The sequence below is a fragment of the Anomaloglossus baeobatrachus genome, chromosome 1 (genome assembly GCF_048569485.1).
Source record: "Anomaloglossus baeobatrachus isolate aAnoBae1 chromosome 1, aAnoBae1.hap1, whole genome shotgun sequence".
Lineage (NCBI taxonomy): Eukaryota > Metazoa > Chordata > Amphibia > Anura > Aromobatidae > Anomaloglossus > Anomaloglossus baeobatrachus.
Window position 1 is genome coordinate 290578084 of NC_134353.1, and position 16484 is coordinate 290594567.

A 16484-nucleotide genomic window follows, 5' to 3' on the forward strand; every position below is an offset into this window, starting at 1 on the left:
CCACCGGGCATCAGCGGGGCTGGCGGGGAAGGCTTGCGAGACGGTGGAGGGACTGGGCAGTGGCGCTTGGTGGGGCAGTGGGTCCGGACGGGTCAGCGTTTCAAATAGCTCACCCGGTCGCTGCTCAGCGGCCTCCATCCTGTGGCCCACGCTCTCCGGCACCATCGGATTTTCTCTCCACCGGTCGACCTCCGTCTGCATACTGCTCAGCCTCCGGGCCAAGATCTTCATCTCCTCCCTGAGCAGGTCCAGCTCCGGATCCATCTTCCCGGTCCCTGGTGCGCACTTCTGCAGCCTCTCTGCCATGCTGCCGACCTGGGGAACGCTTGCTGGATCACTGCTTGGGTGCTCGACCATGCCACTCGGCTGCACCCTTTCCCTTCTCGGAGGCGGGGCCGGAGGCTGCACTAGTATCTGGCGCCACACTGGCGCCCAGCCCATCACGGCCGGCACCGCTCCGCTTGCGATGAGGTACATCTTGGTTCTTGTCTGATCTGGCATCTAGGCTTGTTCTGCCAGCCGGCCAGCTTTTCTAGTCGCCATATCTTTTTCTTCCGCCTTCCATGGCGGGCACTGCTTCGCGCTCTTTTCTTGGACAAGGGGGCGGGGCTTCTCTTTGCGCCCTTTCTGCAGGCACGCCCCCCTTCTTCCCGCGCTCAGTGGCTTCAATGGCGGCAGTCTCTCACAGTAAAACACAGGCTATTTCACGATTCTTCAGGCGCACAGTACCCGGTGAAACCGGGCACGAAATCCTGTTCGTGACGCCAAAGTTGACTCGCCCACCCCAGGGCTATGGGACACCCGGTGCCGGGCCGGACTAGTCCGGAGGTAGTCAGAGGTGGCGGGGCCCGGCTCCGTGGCCCTGGTGGGTGTCAGTAGAAGATGGCTGATGTGGCTTGAATTAAAGTTTGTGTTCGTGACGCCACCTGTGGTATGCGGCTATTAAGCCGCCGCTGCTGTGTAAGGCCTCCGGGGTGATGAAGTGGCAGCAATGATGATACTGCTCCCCACAGGTGGAGCAATGCCCGGGGCACTGTCGGTGCTCGTGAGAGTCTATGGTGTAGTGGAAGTCTAAGCAGCAAAAATAACAGAGACCACTCCAAGAGTGCAGTTCAAGTTCTTTACTCACAATTCCTGTCTGGGCCCGCAGGGCCCTTGGACTGCTGGGACCACTGTCAGGGACCTCCGCCGTTTCTGGGTGATTCTTGGAGCAAAACCCGGTGCCCTTCTCTTAAGTGTCTCTGCCTTCTGCTGTCTTCCTAAGCCTTGCCTTTTATAGGGTAAACCTGGCTTGGCCTCCACAACAGCCTCCAGGCTGGGGGGTCACCTGTCGGCTGATTACCCCTTTTCCAGAGGTGCTGCTGTGGACTGTGGCCCGGGGAGTCTACAACTTTCCCTGGGCCTCGGTTTTTACTGTTTGGAGATGATTTTGCACTCCTCCGGTTTCTAGGGACCGTCCCCTGTTGCAGCTTGATCCCTCCACCGATGTTCCTGTGGAACAGGCCACCGCAGCTCTACAGCTACCCATGGCCCTGGGACCCCTTCTGTTCTCTGCTTGGTGGCACCTGGACCCTCTGAGTCCCAGGATCTTCACCAGGAAGCGTCTCTTTCTTCTTTTCAGCTCCTGAGTGACTTGGAGCTCTCTTTCCTTTCACTTCTCCTCCTTGCCTGCCTCCTGCAGGCCTCCTTCTCCTTCCCCTCCCTCTCTTCGACTGACTAAACTTGACCTTCCTTACTTTGTCTGCTCTCATGTGGCTCCTCCCACCTCCCCAGTTGCTCTGTCCTACCCTATAGGAGCAGGGATGGGTCTTACGGCCCCTCCCAGCATGCAGCATAGGAGGGTAACTGCCACTATCCCTGGTCCCAGTGTGTTCCTAGCAATGGGTGTAGTGTAGATTTACCAGGGGACCGGTGTTCACTCCCTTCCTCACCCAGAATGGGGCATCACACCGCTAGATGGGGTGCAATGACCTGTGGCGACGGAAGCCTCAGGGGCGCCACACCAACACTAGGGATACCTAGGGTCAGGTATCCAGCTCGGCACATAGGTGCAGAACATATCTAGAGTAGTGAGGGACCCCAGAGACCAGCAGTAGGTTTGGTCAGGGGTCAACATCTTCCTTCTCCCTAGACAAAGGGTTTCCCTTCCCTTTTGCCATGAACTTGGTACTTCCCCATACCTAACATGACACACTGCCTGTGTATTAGCACCAGTAAAGCAATTATCTGCCACCAAAAAGGAATATTTCTTGGACTCTGTTTTCAAACTTAGATAGTCTAAAAAGTTTGTTACTGCAGTGTATTGTGAAATTAACTGTTACCATCCATATTTTCATAGCCAGATAGATTGTGGTCATTTGGACATTAAAAAGGTAGTGCTTCAGTTAAACAGCTCAGAATGGGTCAATACATTCCTAGGAGAGCACATAGAGAGGTATACACATCATTTTTGGCTTCTTAGTGGCTTTGCAGATTCACCACAAATTTAATTTTTGCTCACAATTCAGCAAAGCTAGCCAAGTTAAATTTCTAAGCTTTGCTCATCTCTAATATTAACATTAATATGTTTACTGCCAATTTTAGGAGGCACTTTATATCTACAGATAAAAATGCTTCTCATTTCTGATAATACAAAGATGTGCAAAATCACCATCTTGCCCAAAAATAGAAAATTATGACTTGTGCTAATTATTTGCTTTCATCTACAAATGACTTTTTAAAAGATAGCTACAATTTGCTTTCTTAAATATTTGTATATTCCTGTAAGATCCACAGTTAATATGGTCAATGTAAAATCTGTAATACAGTACATTTATTTACCATGATATCAGTGTTTCCAATGCATTCAAAAGAATAATGGACTCCACCATTTGTCAACTTCTGTATGACCTCATGAATGGGATTTTCATAGTCCTTAGGGTTGATACATTCAGTGGCTCCGAGCAATTTGGCTTTTTCAAATTTTTTGCTGTTTACATCAATTGCAATAATTCTTGAAGCTCCGGCCACTTTACATCCTATGATCACTGAGAGGCCAATGCCACCCAAACCAAATACCGCACATGTAGAGCCAGGCTCAACCTGGAAAAGAAAATCTCTTTATATAAAATGATAATTAAATTTATTTTTTTTTAAGTTAGAATGGTTTGCAACGTTCTCTTTTTATTTTAACCACTCATTTTTGTAAGCTCAAAACTAAGTGATAAAGCAAAAGCCTCATCAATATCCCAAGAACTGGACGTGATGAGTGTATAATATACTGCATTTAAAATCTAATAATAAAATATGAAAATCTGATAAAACGGGCACTCCAAAATGGATGTTAGGATTAGGAATTCATTATACAGGCAGTCCAGAAAAAAATTGACCCCTATATACTTATAATAAATGATATACATGTATGATTTCAAAAAATAATGTTAGGTTTTCAGCCTTCATTCTCTTTTGTAGATTTTTTTCTATTTATCTCACAGTGACTTTTGACAATATCACTATCTTAAAGGAATATCCTGTCCAAGAATCTATTGGTTGGATGATTTTTTTCTGATTATAAATTGATATGGATCATGACTTCAGTATTATGAAGCGAATAAGATTGGCTATTCATATGATGATTAGTATGATATTATGCATGTCATTCTTTTGTTACAGTTTAGCTCTGAAGGTCACACATATATGTTTCTTTTTGTCCTTTTTCTGTATTTGTCTATTTTATGTCTGAGGAAGAGCCACAATACGGGTCGAAACGTTATCATTTTTTTCTGGACTGCCTGTATAATAAATACCCATCATCCATTTTGTAGTGCCAAGTTTTTTTTATTGATGGGTCTGAACCTTTTATTTTCAGGTGCATGCTATACAGAGACCTTTCTACTAGTAATTACTGTAAATTGTTTCCAGGTTCCTTCCCATTCCAAGTGAGACTTCTCAGTATATATGTGTGCACAATAGACATTTAAGTGCAATCCTGGAATAAGGCTCTACCAGCCGAAACATGTTGGATTTCTCTTAATGTGTCCCCCCCTCATTGTTTTCATGATCGATGGATCTTTTTTAATAGAACTTCAATAAATATTTTTAAACCTTCTTTGAAGTGCTGGAGATCATACTCTATTTTGCTTGAGCACACATTTTTTCAAGTGTACCATAAATCTCACTCTACCATACACAACTATGGTATTATGGGCATACGCAGTGAAAATTACCATATCTGTTAAATGAATGCATAACGGATGCATTTTAAAGGATCTGTTTTATATAAACTTCCAGTATACATTAACAATCCTTTAGACATCCATTTTTTTTGGCTAGACAAGAAAAGTTGTGGATACAATAAATACAGAATGCAGATGGATTTTCACCAAACCAATGACACTGAGATATTGCCATCCTAATTTCACTGAATGGATCTAGCAGTGGATTCTTTTATTTCGGTTTTTGCATCACTTATGCGAATACAAAAACGGAAAGAAATGCTGCACATGTGAACCTAGCCTAAGAAGCATGTCATACATCAAATGCAAAGGTTGGCTGTATTTCATTTTTTTCCATTGGTTTTCTTTTTCACTTAGTTTTAATTGGCTTCATCACATACCTTAGCCAGATTAACCGCAGATCCATATCCTGTGGAAAAGCCACATCCGATCAGACATACTTGGTCCAGGGGTGCATCATCATGTATCTTGACCACAGACATTTCCTCCACTACAGTGTATTCAGTAAATGTGCTGGTGTTGAGGAAATTGTGGATCAATTTCCCATTACAGGTAAATCTGCTGGTGTTATCCGACATCAGCCCATTGTGCTTGCCAAGGCTGTTAGAAGTAAATACATTGAGATTGTTTATACTTATTACGTACATGTAAGACAAAAACCTAATGTAATTAACAAAGCTCATGAACCGGCTGATAATAACATTCACACTTCTGCATAGCATGAAGTATTTCTGCATGTGTTCAGAACTGAATATATGTATAACTAGCTATAGTACCCGGGCATTGCCCGGGATAGTAACTGTCTCTCTGTCTCTCTCCCAGTCTCTGTCTGTGTGTCGCTATCTGTCTATCTCTCTGTCTGTCTCTTTCCTTGTCTGTCTGTGTCTATGTCACTGTCTTACTATTTCTATCTCTGTCTGTATTTGTATCAGTCTATCTGTCTCCATCTCTGTGTTTATCTCTCTCTCTCTCTCTCTCTCTGTGTCTGTCTGTCTCTCTCTCTCTGTGTCTGTCTGTCTCTCTCTCTCTGTGTCTGTCTGTCTCTCTCTCTCTCTGTGTCTGTCTGTCTCTTTCCAGGTCTGTCTCTTTTCTGGGCTGTCTCTTTCCAGGGCTGTCTCTTGCCAGGTATGTCTCTTTCCAGGTCTGTCTCTTTGCCCGGCTGTCTCTTTGCCCTGCTGTCTCTTTGCCCGGCTGTCTCTTTCCAGGGCTGTCTCTTTCCAGGGCTGTCTCTTTCCAGGGCTGTCTCTTTCCAGGGCTGTCTCTTTCCAGGGGGTGTCTCTTTCCCCATCTGTCTCTGTCTGTGTCTCTGTCTGTCTGTCATTTTCTGTTTCTCTATCCAACATCATATAACCTCACGCATAAGCTTCAACTAACAGTGTATTTTGTTCCTATAGCAACCACTGACAGTTGCTATTAATAACCTATAGCTCCCACCTCCATTCAGTTTAATGGCGGCAGGATTTTAGAGACTAAAGCCTGCTTTACACGATACGATCGATAGTGCGATTTCACGATCGATCGTACCCGCCCCCGTCATTTGTGCGTCACGGGGAATTGATTGCCCATGACGCACAAAGTCATAAACCCCCGTCACACGCACTTACCTCCCGTGCGACGTCGCTGTGGGCAGCGAACATCCACTTCCTGGAGTGGGAGGGATGTTCGGCTTCACAGCGACGTCACACGGCGGCCGGCCAATAGAGGCGGAGGGGCGGAGATGAGCGGGATGTAAACATCCCGCCCACCTCCTTCCTTCCACATAGCCGGCGGGAGCCGCAGGATGCAGGTAAGCGATGTTCATCGTTCCCGTGGTGTCACACGGAGCAACGTGTGATGCCACGGAAACGATGAACAACCGGCGCCATATTTCATAAACGATATTATGAAACCTAGCGACGAGTACACAACTCACTATTTGTGAGCGATACTGCGTCGCTAGGAGGTGTCACACAGCCCGACGTTGCAAGCGATGCCGGATGTGCGTCACAAAAACCGTGACCTCGACGATCTATAGCACGATAGATCGTCTCGTGTAAAGCAGGCATAACTGTAAAGCATGGGGTTAAGTTTTTCTGTCAAAACATAGTTTACGACGCTCCCTGGGTCACATGAGGAGTCTGTGCAAAATTTCATGATTGTAAATGCTACGGTGCGGATTCCTTTAGCGGACATACACACACACACACACACATACATACATACATACATACACTGAGCTTTATATAATAGATAAAGTGACTGGTCTTTACCAGGATGACATTTATTTGGATTTCATAATTGTAACTGCTAATAGTCAATGCTTGTCCTGTTACATAGTTACAATCTCACATTGGGTCATGACGCATTATTATACTGTCAAGAATAGTGTAATATTCACTATTCATTATTTATGGTTTGGGTAAATAAAATTTAAGGCCGAAAATGCTTCAGTATTTACCTTGTGAGACAGGAATGAAGCCAGTTGCATTGCCTTTGGTATATTACTATTACATCTGCTATCATGACTAATAATAATAATAATAATAATAATAATAATAATAATATTACTACAGTAATAATAAACACATACTCAGCTTTGTGGCACAGATTACTTTTAGGTTCAGTACAGCCTCTGCATTCTCCACAATGAGGTAGAAAAAGCGGTATTACTTTGTCTCCTAGGATCAATAGAATGAGAATAAAATGGTTTGCATCTACCATCTTTTTCGGTAGGATCATCAAAGGCCCAATAAATGTTAAATAGTAGAAATGATAAATTGAAGAAAACAGAATAGCCATGTAGGGTTTGTGATGTATCATTGAAGAATTCCATCACCTATAGTCTATAACAATAGTTTTAAAATCAATATGTATAGCATGCCCCTGAACCATATGGATCTGCTTTAGGCCCCCTTCACACGTCCGTGAAAAACACGCACGTGTGTTACGGGCCGTTTTTTCGGGTCCGTGTCCCGTTTTTGTGTCCGTTTTTATGGTCCGTGTGGCACCTGTGTGAATTGCGTATGCTAGCCGTGTTTGTGTGCAGAACGTCCGTGTGTGCGTGTGGAATTAACGTGTATGTGTACGTGTAATGTCCGTGTGTAATGTCCGTGTGTGTGATGCACAATGTCGTTTATAAATGTCGGCTGACAGCAGACAGAGTTGCGCGATGAGAATGAACTCGGGTGAACTTCACCCGACTTCATCCTCATACCGCGGCTCTGTCTGTGTCGAGTACTGATTAGCGGTCACCTGTGAAGGATTCACCGGTGACCGCTAATCCCCCGATTGACTGAAGTGTCCCCCCCTCTCTCATACTCACCGATCCCCGATCACCGGCGCTGCACGGCATTCACACGGCTGCGGCGGCTTTTACTATTTTGAAAAAGCCGGCCGCTCATTAAACAATCTCCTATTCCCTGCTTTCCCCGCCCACCGGCGCCTATGATTGGTTACAGTGAGACACGCCCCCACGCTGAGTGACAGGTGTCACACTGCACCCAATCACAGCAGCCGGTGGGCGTGTCTATACTGTGCAGTAAAATAAATAAATAAATAATTAAAAAAAAAACGGCGTGCGGTTCTCCCCAATTTAAAAGCCAGCCAGATAAAGCCATACGGCTGAAGGCTGGTATTCTCAGGATGGGGAGCTCCACGTTATGGGGAGCCCCCCACCCTAACAATATCAGTCAGCAGCCGCCCAGAATTGCCGCATACATTATATGCGACAGTTCTGGGGCTGTACCCGGCTCTTCCCGATTTGCCCTGGTGCCGTTGGCAAATCGGGGTAATAAGGAGTTATTGGCAGCCCATAGCTGCCAATAAGTCCTAGATTAATCATGTCAGGCGTCTATGAGACACCTTCCATGATTAATCTGTAAGTTACAGTAAAAAAAACACACACACCCGAAAAAATCCTTTATTTGAAATAAAAAACACACACAAATTCCCTCATTACCAATTTATTAACCCCGACAAACCCTCCATGTCCGGCGTACTCCACGGACCTCCAGCGTCGCGTCCAGCTCTGCTGCATGGAGGTGACAGGAGCAGCAGAAGACACCGCCGCTCCGGTCACCTCCACACAGCAAATGAGGTGAGTAGCGCGATCAGCTGCTGTCAGTCAGGTAACTCGCGGCCACCGCTGGATCCAGCGGTGGCCGCGGGTAACCTCAGTGACAGCAGCTGATCGCGCTACTCATCTCATTTGCTGTGTGGAGGTGACCGGAGCGGCGGTGTCTTCTGCTGCTCCTGTCACCTCCATGCAGCAGAGCTGGACGCGACGCTGGAGGTCCGTGGAGTACGCCGGACATGGAGGGTTTGTCGGGGTTAATAAATTGGTAATGAGGGAATTTGTGTGTGTTTTTTATTTCAAATAAAGGATTTTTTCGGGTGTGTGTGTTTTTTTACTGTAACTTACAGATTAATCATGGAAGGTGTCTCATAGACGCCTGACATGATTAATCTAGGACTTATTGGCAGCTATGGGCTGCCAATAACTCCTTATTACCCCGATTTGCCAACGGCACCAGGGCAAATCGGGAAGAGCCGGGTACAGCCCCAGAACTGTCGCATATAATGTATGCGGCAATTCTGGGCGGCTGCTGACTGATATTGTTAGGGTGGGGGCTCCCCATAACGTGGAGCTCCCCATCCTGAGAATACCAGCCTTCAGCCGTATGGCTTTATCTGGCTGGCTTTTAAATTGGGGGGAACCGCACGCCGTTTTTTTTAATTATTTATTTATTTATTTTACTGCACAGTATAGACACGCCCACCGGCTGCTGTGATTGGGTGCAGTGTGACACCGGTCACTCAGCGTGGGGGCGTGTCTCACTGTAACCAATCATAGGCGCCGGTGGGCGGGGAAAGCAGGGAATACGAGATTGTTTAATGGGCGGCCGGCTTTTTCAAAATAGTAAAAGCCGCCGCAGCAGTGTGAATGCCGTGCAGCGCTGCGCGGAGATCGGGGAACGGTAAGTATGAGAGAGGGGGGGAAACTGACCGACAGACTGTGAGAGAGGGACAGACAGACAGAGAGACCGACAGAGAGACAGAGAGACTGACCGACGGACTCAGGGAGATTGACCGACATACACAGAAATAGAAAGAATAGCCGACATCACTAGAAATAAAAACACCAAACGGACACGGACTATAGGTATATGCATACGTGTTTACTAACGTGTGTGCACATACCCATAGACTTTCATTGTGTCCACGTGTGCGTGCTCCGTGCAGATAACGGACATGCATCCGTGCCAAACGCAAACACATACGGATCACGGACACGCACACACGGACATAATGAAATAACGGATGTGTGACCACAATCATAGATTAACATTGGTGCACGTTTGGCCGTGTCTCCGGTATATACGGAAACGGACCAAACACGCACGTGTATCACGGACGTGTGAAGGGGGCCTTAGATTAAGTTCATGCATATGAAAATTAGTCAATTTTTCATCCATAAAAAACTATGATTCTCCCTTTGTATTCCATTGGTATGTCATTCGTATATGAGGTTTCCACATCTGTATGGAGGAGAACCAGGAAAACGGCTTGGTGATGACTGAGTGGCTGAGAAGTAACAGAGACCAATGCACTTTGTCCAGATGAAGGAAGGTTTATTTCTCATCTCGTGTCAGAGCGGTCGCACTTCTTTTTCAGGTGAACCACCAAGGTGGTGGTGGTTCTCTTAAAGAAGAAGTATGTCCAATTTGAAACATATTGATAAAAATAAGCTACTCTTCATGTGGACAAAGAGCCCTGGTCTCTGTTACTTCTCAGCCACTCAGTCATCACCAAGCCATTTTCCTGGTTCTCCTCCATACAGATGTAGAAACCTCATATACGAATGACATACCAATGGAATACAAAAGGGAAAATCATAGTTTTTTATGGATGAAAAATGGACTGTTTCTCCTGCATTGTTTCCAGCCTTAGGGCTCGTGGTTCCGGCAGTAGCAAGTTACGGGCCCTAATCGTGTTGTGTGCTACAAAACTAGGCAAGCTGAGCACATACTCTGCATATACCAATATTAGTCGGTTGGATAAGACCCTATTTGCACTGTTCTGTCTTATAGTTTATCATTTTTTTTTACATCTCTATGACATCCAAGTGTCATCTTTTGTATGTTTTAAACCATTGAAAATAGAGGGATAGTCCAAATACAATTATTTTAATAACTGAAGTCATGGATGGCATGTGGATAGTGTAATTTGACATCCATTTTTACAACACCAATTGAGTTTAATGGCTGAGTGTGCATTGAAGAGCCACCCAAGCAATGCACTATCAAGTTCCCAGGAGTGGACTTGGCACTCCATAACGGGACAGTGAGTCATATACAGTGCCTACAAGTAGTATTCAACCCCCTGCAGATTTAGCTGGTTTACACATTCAGAATTAACTTGGTATTGTGACATTTGGACTGTAGATCAGCCTGGAAGTGTGAAATGCACTGCAGCAAAAAAGATTATTTCTTTTTTTATTTTTTTTTTAAATTGTGAAAAGTGGGTCATTTATTATTCAACCCCTCAAACCACCAGAATTCTGTTTGGTTCCCCTAAAGTATTAAGAAGTATTTCAGGCACAAAGAACAATGAGCTTCACATGTTTGGATTAATTATCTCTTTTTCCAGCCTTTTCTGACTAATTAAGACCCTCCACAAACTTGTGAACAGCACTCATACTTGGTCAACATGGGAAAGACAAAGGAGCATTCCAAGGCCATCAGAGACAAGATCGTGGAGGGTCACAAGGCTGGCAAGGGGTACAAAACCCTTTCCAAGGAGTTGGGCCTACCTGTCTCCACTGTTGGGAGCATCATCTGGAAGTGGAAGGCTTATGGAACTACTGTTAGCCTTACACGGCCTGGACAGCCTTTGAAAGTTTCCACCCGTGCCGAGGCCAGGCTTGTCCGAAGAGTCAAGGCTATCCCAAGGACAACAAGGAAGGAGCTCCGGGAAGATCTCATGGCAGTGGGGACATTGGTTTCAGTCAATACCATAAGTAACGTACTCCACCACAATGGTCTCCGTTCCAGACGAGCCCGTAAGGTACCTTTACTTTCAAAGCGTCATGTCAAGGCTCGTCTACAGTTTGCTCATGATCACTTGGAGGACTCTGAGACAAACTGGTTCAAGGTTCTCTGGTCTGATGAGACCAAGATCGAGATCTTTGGTGCCAACCACACACATGACGTTTGGAGACTGGATGGCACTGCATACGACCCCAAGAATACCATCCCTACAGTCAAGCATGGTGGTGGCAGCATCATGCTGTGGGGCTGTTTCTCAGCCAAGGGGCCTGGCCATCTGGTCCGCATCCATGGGAAGATGGATAGCACGGCCTACCTGGAGATTTTGGCCAAGAACCTCCGCTCCTCCATCAAGGATCTTAAGATGGGTCATCATTTCATCTTCCAACAAGACAACGACCCAAAGCACACAGCCAAGAAAACCAAGGCCTGGTTCAAGAGGGAAAAAATCAAGGTGTTGCAGTGGCCTAGTCAGTCTCCTGACCTTAACCCGATTGAAAACTTGTGGAAGGAGCTCAAGATTAAAGTCCACATGAGACACCCAAAGAACCTAGATAACTTGGAGCAGATCTGCATGGAGGAGTGGGCCAAGATAACTCCAGAGACCTGTGCCGGCCTGATCAGGTCTTATAAAAGACGATTATTAGCTGTAATTGCAAACAAGGGTTATTCCACAAAATATTAAAACTAGGGGTTGAATAATAATTGACCCACACTTTTATGTTGAAAATTTATTAAAATTTAACTGAGCAACATAACTTGTTGGTTTGTAAGATTTATGCATCTGTTAATAAATCCTGCTCTTGTTTGAAGTTTGCAGGCTCTAACTTATTTGCATCTTATCAAACCTGCTAAATCTGCAGGGGGTTGAATACTACTTGTAGGCACTGTACCGGTGTACACCCACAATAGAGTTTACCATAGCCCTGATTAGCTAGAGCGTGGTAGCCGCAAGGCCCGGATAGCAGAGTCCAGTTAGGTTGTTATTGTAGTGTAGTTGTAATCTAATTTGTTCTGCAAAGTTTTCCATTGTTCTGATACTTGTAATAACTGGGGAGAGGCAGTGTTGGTGCAGCCCAGCTAGTACCTGCAGTGCTGTTAACCATACATTCAATAGCCTATACTTCACCATTGACTTGCAGATACATATTATTCCTGTCTGTTAATAAAGCTGTTCTCCTATTTCTGTAGTCTCGTCTGGTGTACCACAATTGAATATTGCCTGGCGGTAGATCCATGCCTCTGCTACAAGAGCATATGAGTGCTGTCTGAGCTTTTTATGGCATGGAAACTAGATCAAAATTGGATAAGTTTCTGTGTTTGAGGACAATTTAGCAGAAATACTTGCACATGTGAATAGCCCCATAGATTTAATAGGTATAAGTTGTGTCAGTGAACATCAGGGGTACAACTGGTACGTGAAACACAGGCATCTGAATGAAGCCATAAATATTAATATCCAGTCTTACATTTGTTGAATGTTCATGACCTTCATTTTCTGGAACTTACCAGGCTTTACAGCAGTTACTCCATCCCCAATGCTCTCTACAATACCAGCAGCTTCATGACCTAAAATCACTGGATACTTGCTGTTTTTCATTAATCCTTCCGTTATATGGTCATCTGATCGGCATATTCCAGTAGCAACTATCTATTCATAAAAAAACATGAAACATGTTTAACAATGTGCTAGAAAATAGTTCTTATGTTTTCATGATTATACAGTATACAAGTTTTTGGTGCCTAGTTGAAATATACAGTTAGGTCCAGAAATATTTGGACAGTGACACAAGTTTTGTTATTTTAGCTGTTTACAAAAACATGTTCAGAAATACAATTATATATATATAATATGGGCTGAAAGTGCACACTCCCATCTGCAATATGAGAGTTTTCACATCCAAATCGGAGAAAGGGTTTAGGAATCATAGCTCTGTAATGCATTGCCTCCTCTTTTTCAAGGGACCAAAAGTAATTGGACAAGGGACTCTAAGGGCTGCAATTAACTCTGAAGGCGTCTCCCTCGTTAACCTGTAATCAATGAAGTAGTTAAAAGGTCTGGGGTTGATTACAGGTGTGTGGTTTTGCATTTGGAAGCTGTTGCTGTGACCAGACAACATGCGGTCTAAGGAACTCTCAATTGAGGTGAAGCAGAACATCCTGAGGCTGAAAAAAAAGAAAACATCCATCAGAGAGATAGCAGACATGCTTGGAGTAACAAAATCAACAGTCGGGTACATTCTGAGAAAAAAGGAATTGACTGGTGAGCTTGGGAACTCAAAAAGGCCTGGGCGTCCACGGATGACAACAGTGGTGGATGATCGCCGCATACTTTCTTTGGTGAAGAAGAACTCGTTCACAACATCAACTGAAGTCCAGAACACTCTCAGTGAAGTAGGTGTATCTGTCTCTAAGTCAACAGTAAAGAGAAGACTCCATGAAAGTAAATACAAAGGGTTCACATCTAGATGCAAACCAGTCATCAATTCCAAAAATAGACAGGCCAGAGTTAAATTTGCTTAAAAACACCTCATGAAGCCAGCTCAGTTCTGGAAAAGTATTCTATGGACAGATGAGACAAAGATCAACCTGTACCAGAATGATGGGAAGAAAAAAGTTTGGAGAAGAAAGGGAACGGCACATGATCCAAGGCACACCACATCCTCTGTAAAACATGGTGGAGGCAACGTGATGGCATGGGCATGCATGGCTTTCAATGGCACTGGGTCACTTGTGTTTATTGATGACATAACAGCAGACAAGAGTAGCCGGATGAATTCTGAAGTGTACCGGGATATACTTTCAGCCCAGATTCAGCCAAATGCCGCAAAGTTGATCGGACGGCGCTTCATAGTACAGATGGACAATGACCCCAATCATACAGCCAAAGCTACCCAGGAGTTCATGAGTGCAAAAAAGTGGAACATTCTGCAATGGCCAAGTCAATCACCAGATCTTAACCCAATTGAGCATGCATTTCACTTGCTCAAATCCAGACTTAAGACAGAAAGACCCACAAACAAGCAAGACCTGAAGGCTGCGGCTGTAAAGGCCTGGCAAAGCATTAAGAAGGAGGAAACCCAGCGTTTGGTGATGTCCATGGGTTCCAGACTTAAGGCAGTGATTGCCTCCAAAGGATTCGCAACAAAATATTGAAAATAAAAATATTTTGTTTGGGTTTGGTTTATTTGTCCAATTACTTTTGACCTCCTAAAATGTGGAGTGTTTGTAAAGAAATGTGTACAATTCCTACAATTTCTATCAGATATTTTTGTTCAAACCTTCAAATTAAACGTTACAATCTGCACTTGAATTCTGTTGTAGAGGTTTCATTTCAAATCCAATGTGGTGGCATGCAGAGCCCAACTCGCGAAAATTGTGTCACTGTCCAAATATTTCTGGACCTAACTGTATATAATTTAACTTATTGTTTAAAGGGCTCAGACTCATCAAAATTAATTTAGAAAAATTATAGTACTTGCCATAGGCAGATTATAATGAGGGCAGTCTGGGCTCTAGGTGTCCCATGGGGAGAGGGGAGACAGAAACAAACTGAACATAAGAACTTACACTCTACAGGCGAGAGTGATAGGAGCCCACTGACCATAAGAGCTTATGTAAGAGTCCCATGGGCCAAAATGTTCTGTAACAACCCCAAACACTACTGACATGGGTTTCTCTAGATCAGGGGTGGGGAACCTCCGGCCCGCGACAAATTTTTTTGATGCCCCCGGGCGGATTCCTGGGGACTGCAGTGCTGGGGCGGCAGCCGCATCCTGGTGGCTGCTGGTCCTTTAAAACCCCACACAGTGCGTTCAATGCTGAACGCTGCATTTCCTATACCTGAAAGACTACGTCCTCATGCTGGCCCTGCCTACGTGAGGATGTACTTTGGAGGTGGGGTCGGCGTGAGGTGCGCTAAAATCAAACTGCCCAATCATTTCCCAGGTCTTACTGTGCCGGGCAGCGGCTCTCCCTGTGCCCAGCGGTTGCGGCAGCGGCGGCTCCCTGTGCCCGGCAGTTGCCTGGGCCCGGCGGCTGCGGCTCCCTGTGCCCGGCGGTTGCGGTTGCGGCTCCCTGTGCCCGGCGGTTGCAGAGGCTCTCTGTGCCCGGCAGGTGCCTGCTCCTCTCTGTGCCCGGCGGCAGAGCTCTCCGTGCCCGCAGCCACCTTCAGCGCTCAGTGATCCCAGCCTCCCCCAGTTCTCTAACTACCTCCAAGCTCACCCGGGTCTGCCTGTGCCCCCAGCGCTCTGTGCCTCCAGTGATCTGTGCCCCCTAGTCTCCCCAGTGATCTGTGCCCACTCCCAGTGATCTGTGCCCCCCCAGTCTCCCCAGTGATGTGCCCCCCCAAGTCTGCCCAGTGATCTGTGACCCCCCCCAGTCTCCCCAGTCATCTGTGCCCCCCTAGTCTCCACTGATGTGTGCCCCCCTAGTCTCCCCAGTGATCTGTGCCCCCCAGTCTCTCTAGTGATCTGTGTGCCCCCCCAGTGATCTGTGCCCCCCAGTGATCTGTGCCCCCCAGTCTCCCCAGTGTTCTGTGCCCCCCCAGTGTTCTGTGCCCCCCCGGTCTCCCCAGTGATCTGTGCCCCCCCCAGTCTCCCCAGTGATCTGTGCCCCCCCAGTCTCCCCTGTGATCTGTGCCCCCCCCAGTCTCCCCAGTGATCTGTGCCCCCCCAGTCTCCCCAGTGATCTGTGCCCCCCAGTCTCCCAAGTGATCTGTGCCCCCCCAGTCTCCCCAGTGATCTGTGCCCCCCCAGTCTCCCCAGTGATCTGTGCCCCCCCAGTGATCTGTGCCCCCCCAGTCTCCCCAATGATCTGTGCCCCTCCCCAGTTTCCCCAGTGATCTGTGCCCCTCCCCAGTGATCTGTGCCCCCCCAGTCTCCCCAGTGATCTCTGTGCCCCGAGCCTCTCCCAGGACTGTCTGTGCCTCCAGCCTCTCCCATCATTATCTGTGCCCCCAGAGCTGTCTGTGTCCCTCCGGCACTCCCCAGGGCTGTCTTCCCACATCTATTTATGTAACCCCAGCAATGTGCCCCCCAGCTATCTCTGTGCAACCCAGTGATGTGTATATACTCCCAGTGAAGTCTGTGCCGCCCAGTGATGTATGTACCCCCAGTAACGTCTATGCCCTGCTGCTTCCCTAGTGATGTATATTCCTCCCAGCCCTCCCCAGCAATGTTTATGCCCCCCAGCTATGTCTGTTCTCCCCATCAATGATGTATGTATCCCCCAGTGATGTATGTAC

At 46.3% G+C, this 16484-nt stretch overlaps 1 protein-coding gene across 2 annotated transcripts in view; it reads right to left on the reverse strand.

Annotated features, from left to right (window-relative positions):
• The window catches only part of LOC142311953 (alcohol dehydrogenase 1-like), a 190237-nt gene that overhangs the window by 74165 nt on the left and 99588 nt on the right, over positions 1–16484 (reverse strand). The window contains exons 3-6 of one of the 2 annotated variants that reach the window (XM_075350824.1): positions 12749–12890; positions 6784–6871; positions 4595–4814; positions 2821–3081 (exon numbers count right to left, since the gene is read on the reverse strand). In XM_075350824.1, coding sequence (XP_075206939.1) covers positions 2821–3081; positions 4595–4814; positions 6784–6871; positions 12749–12890 — 711 coding nt within the window. The remainder of the gene's footprint in view (positions 1–2820; positions 3082–4594; positions 4815–6783; positions 6872–12748; positions 12891–16484) is intronic. The other variant, XM_075350828.1, reaches the window with a different exon arrangement.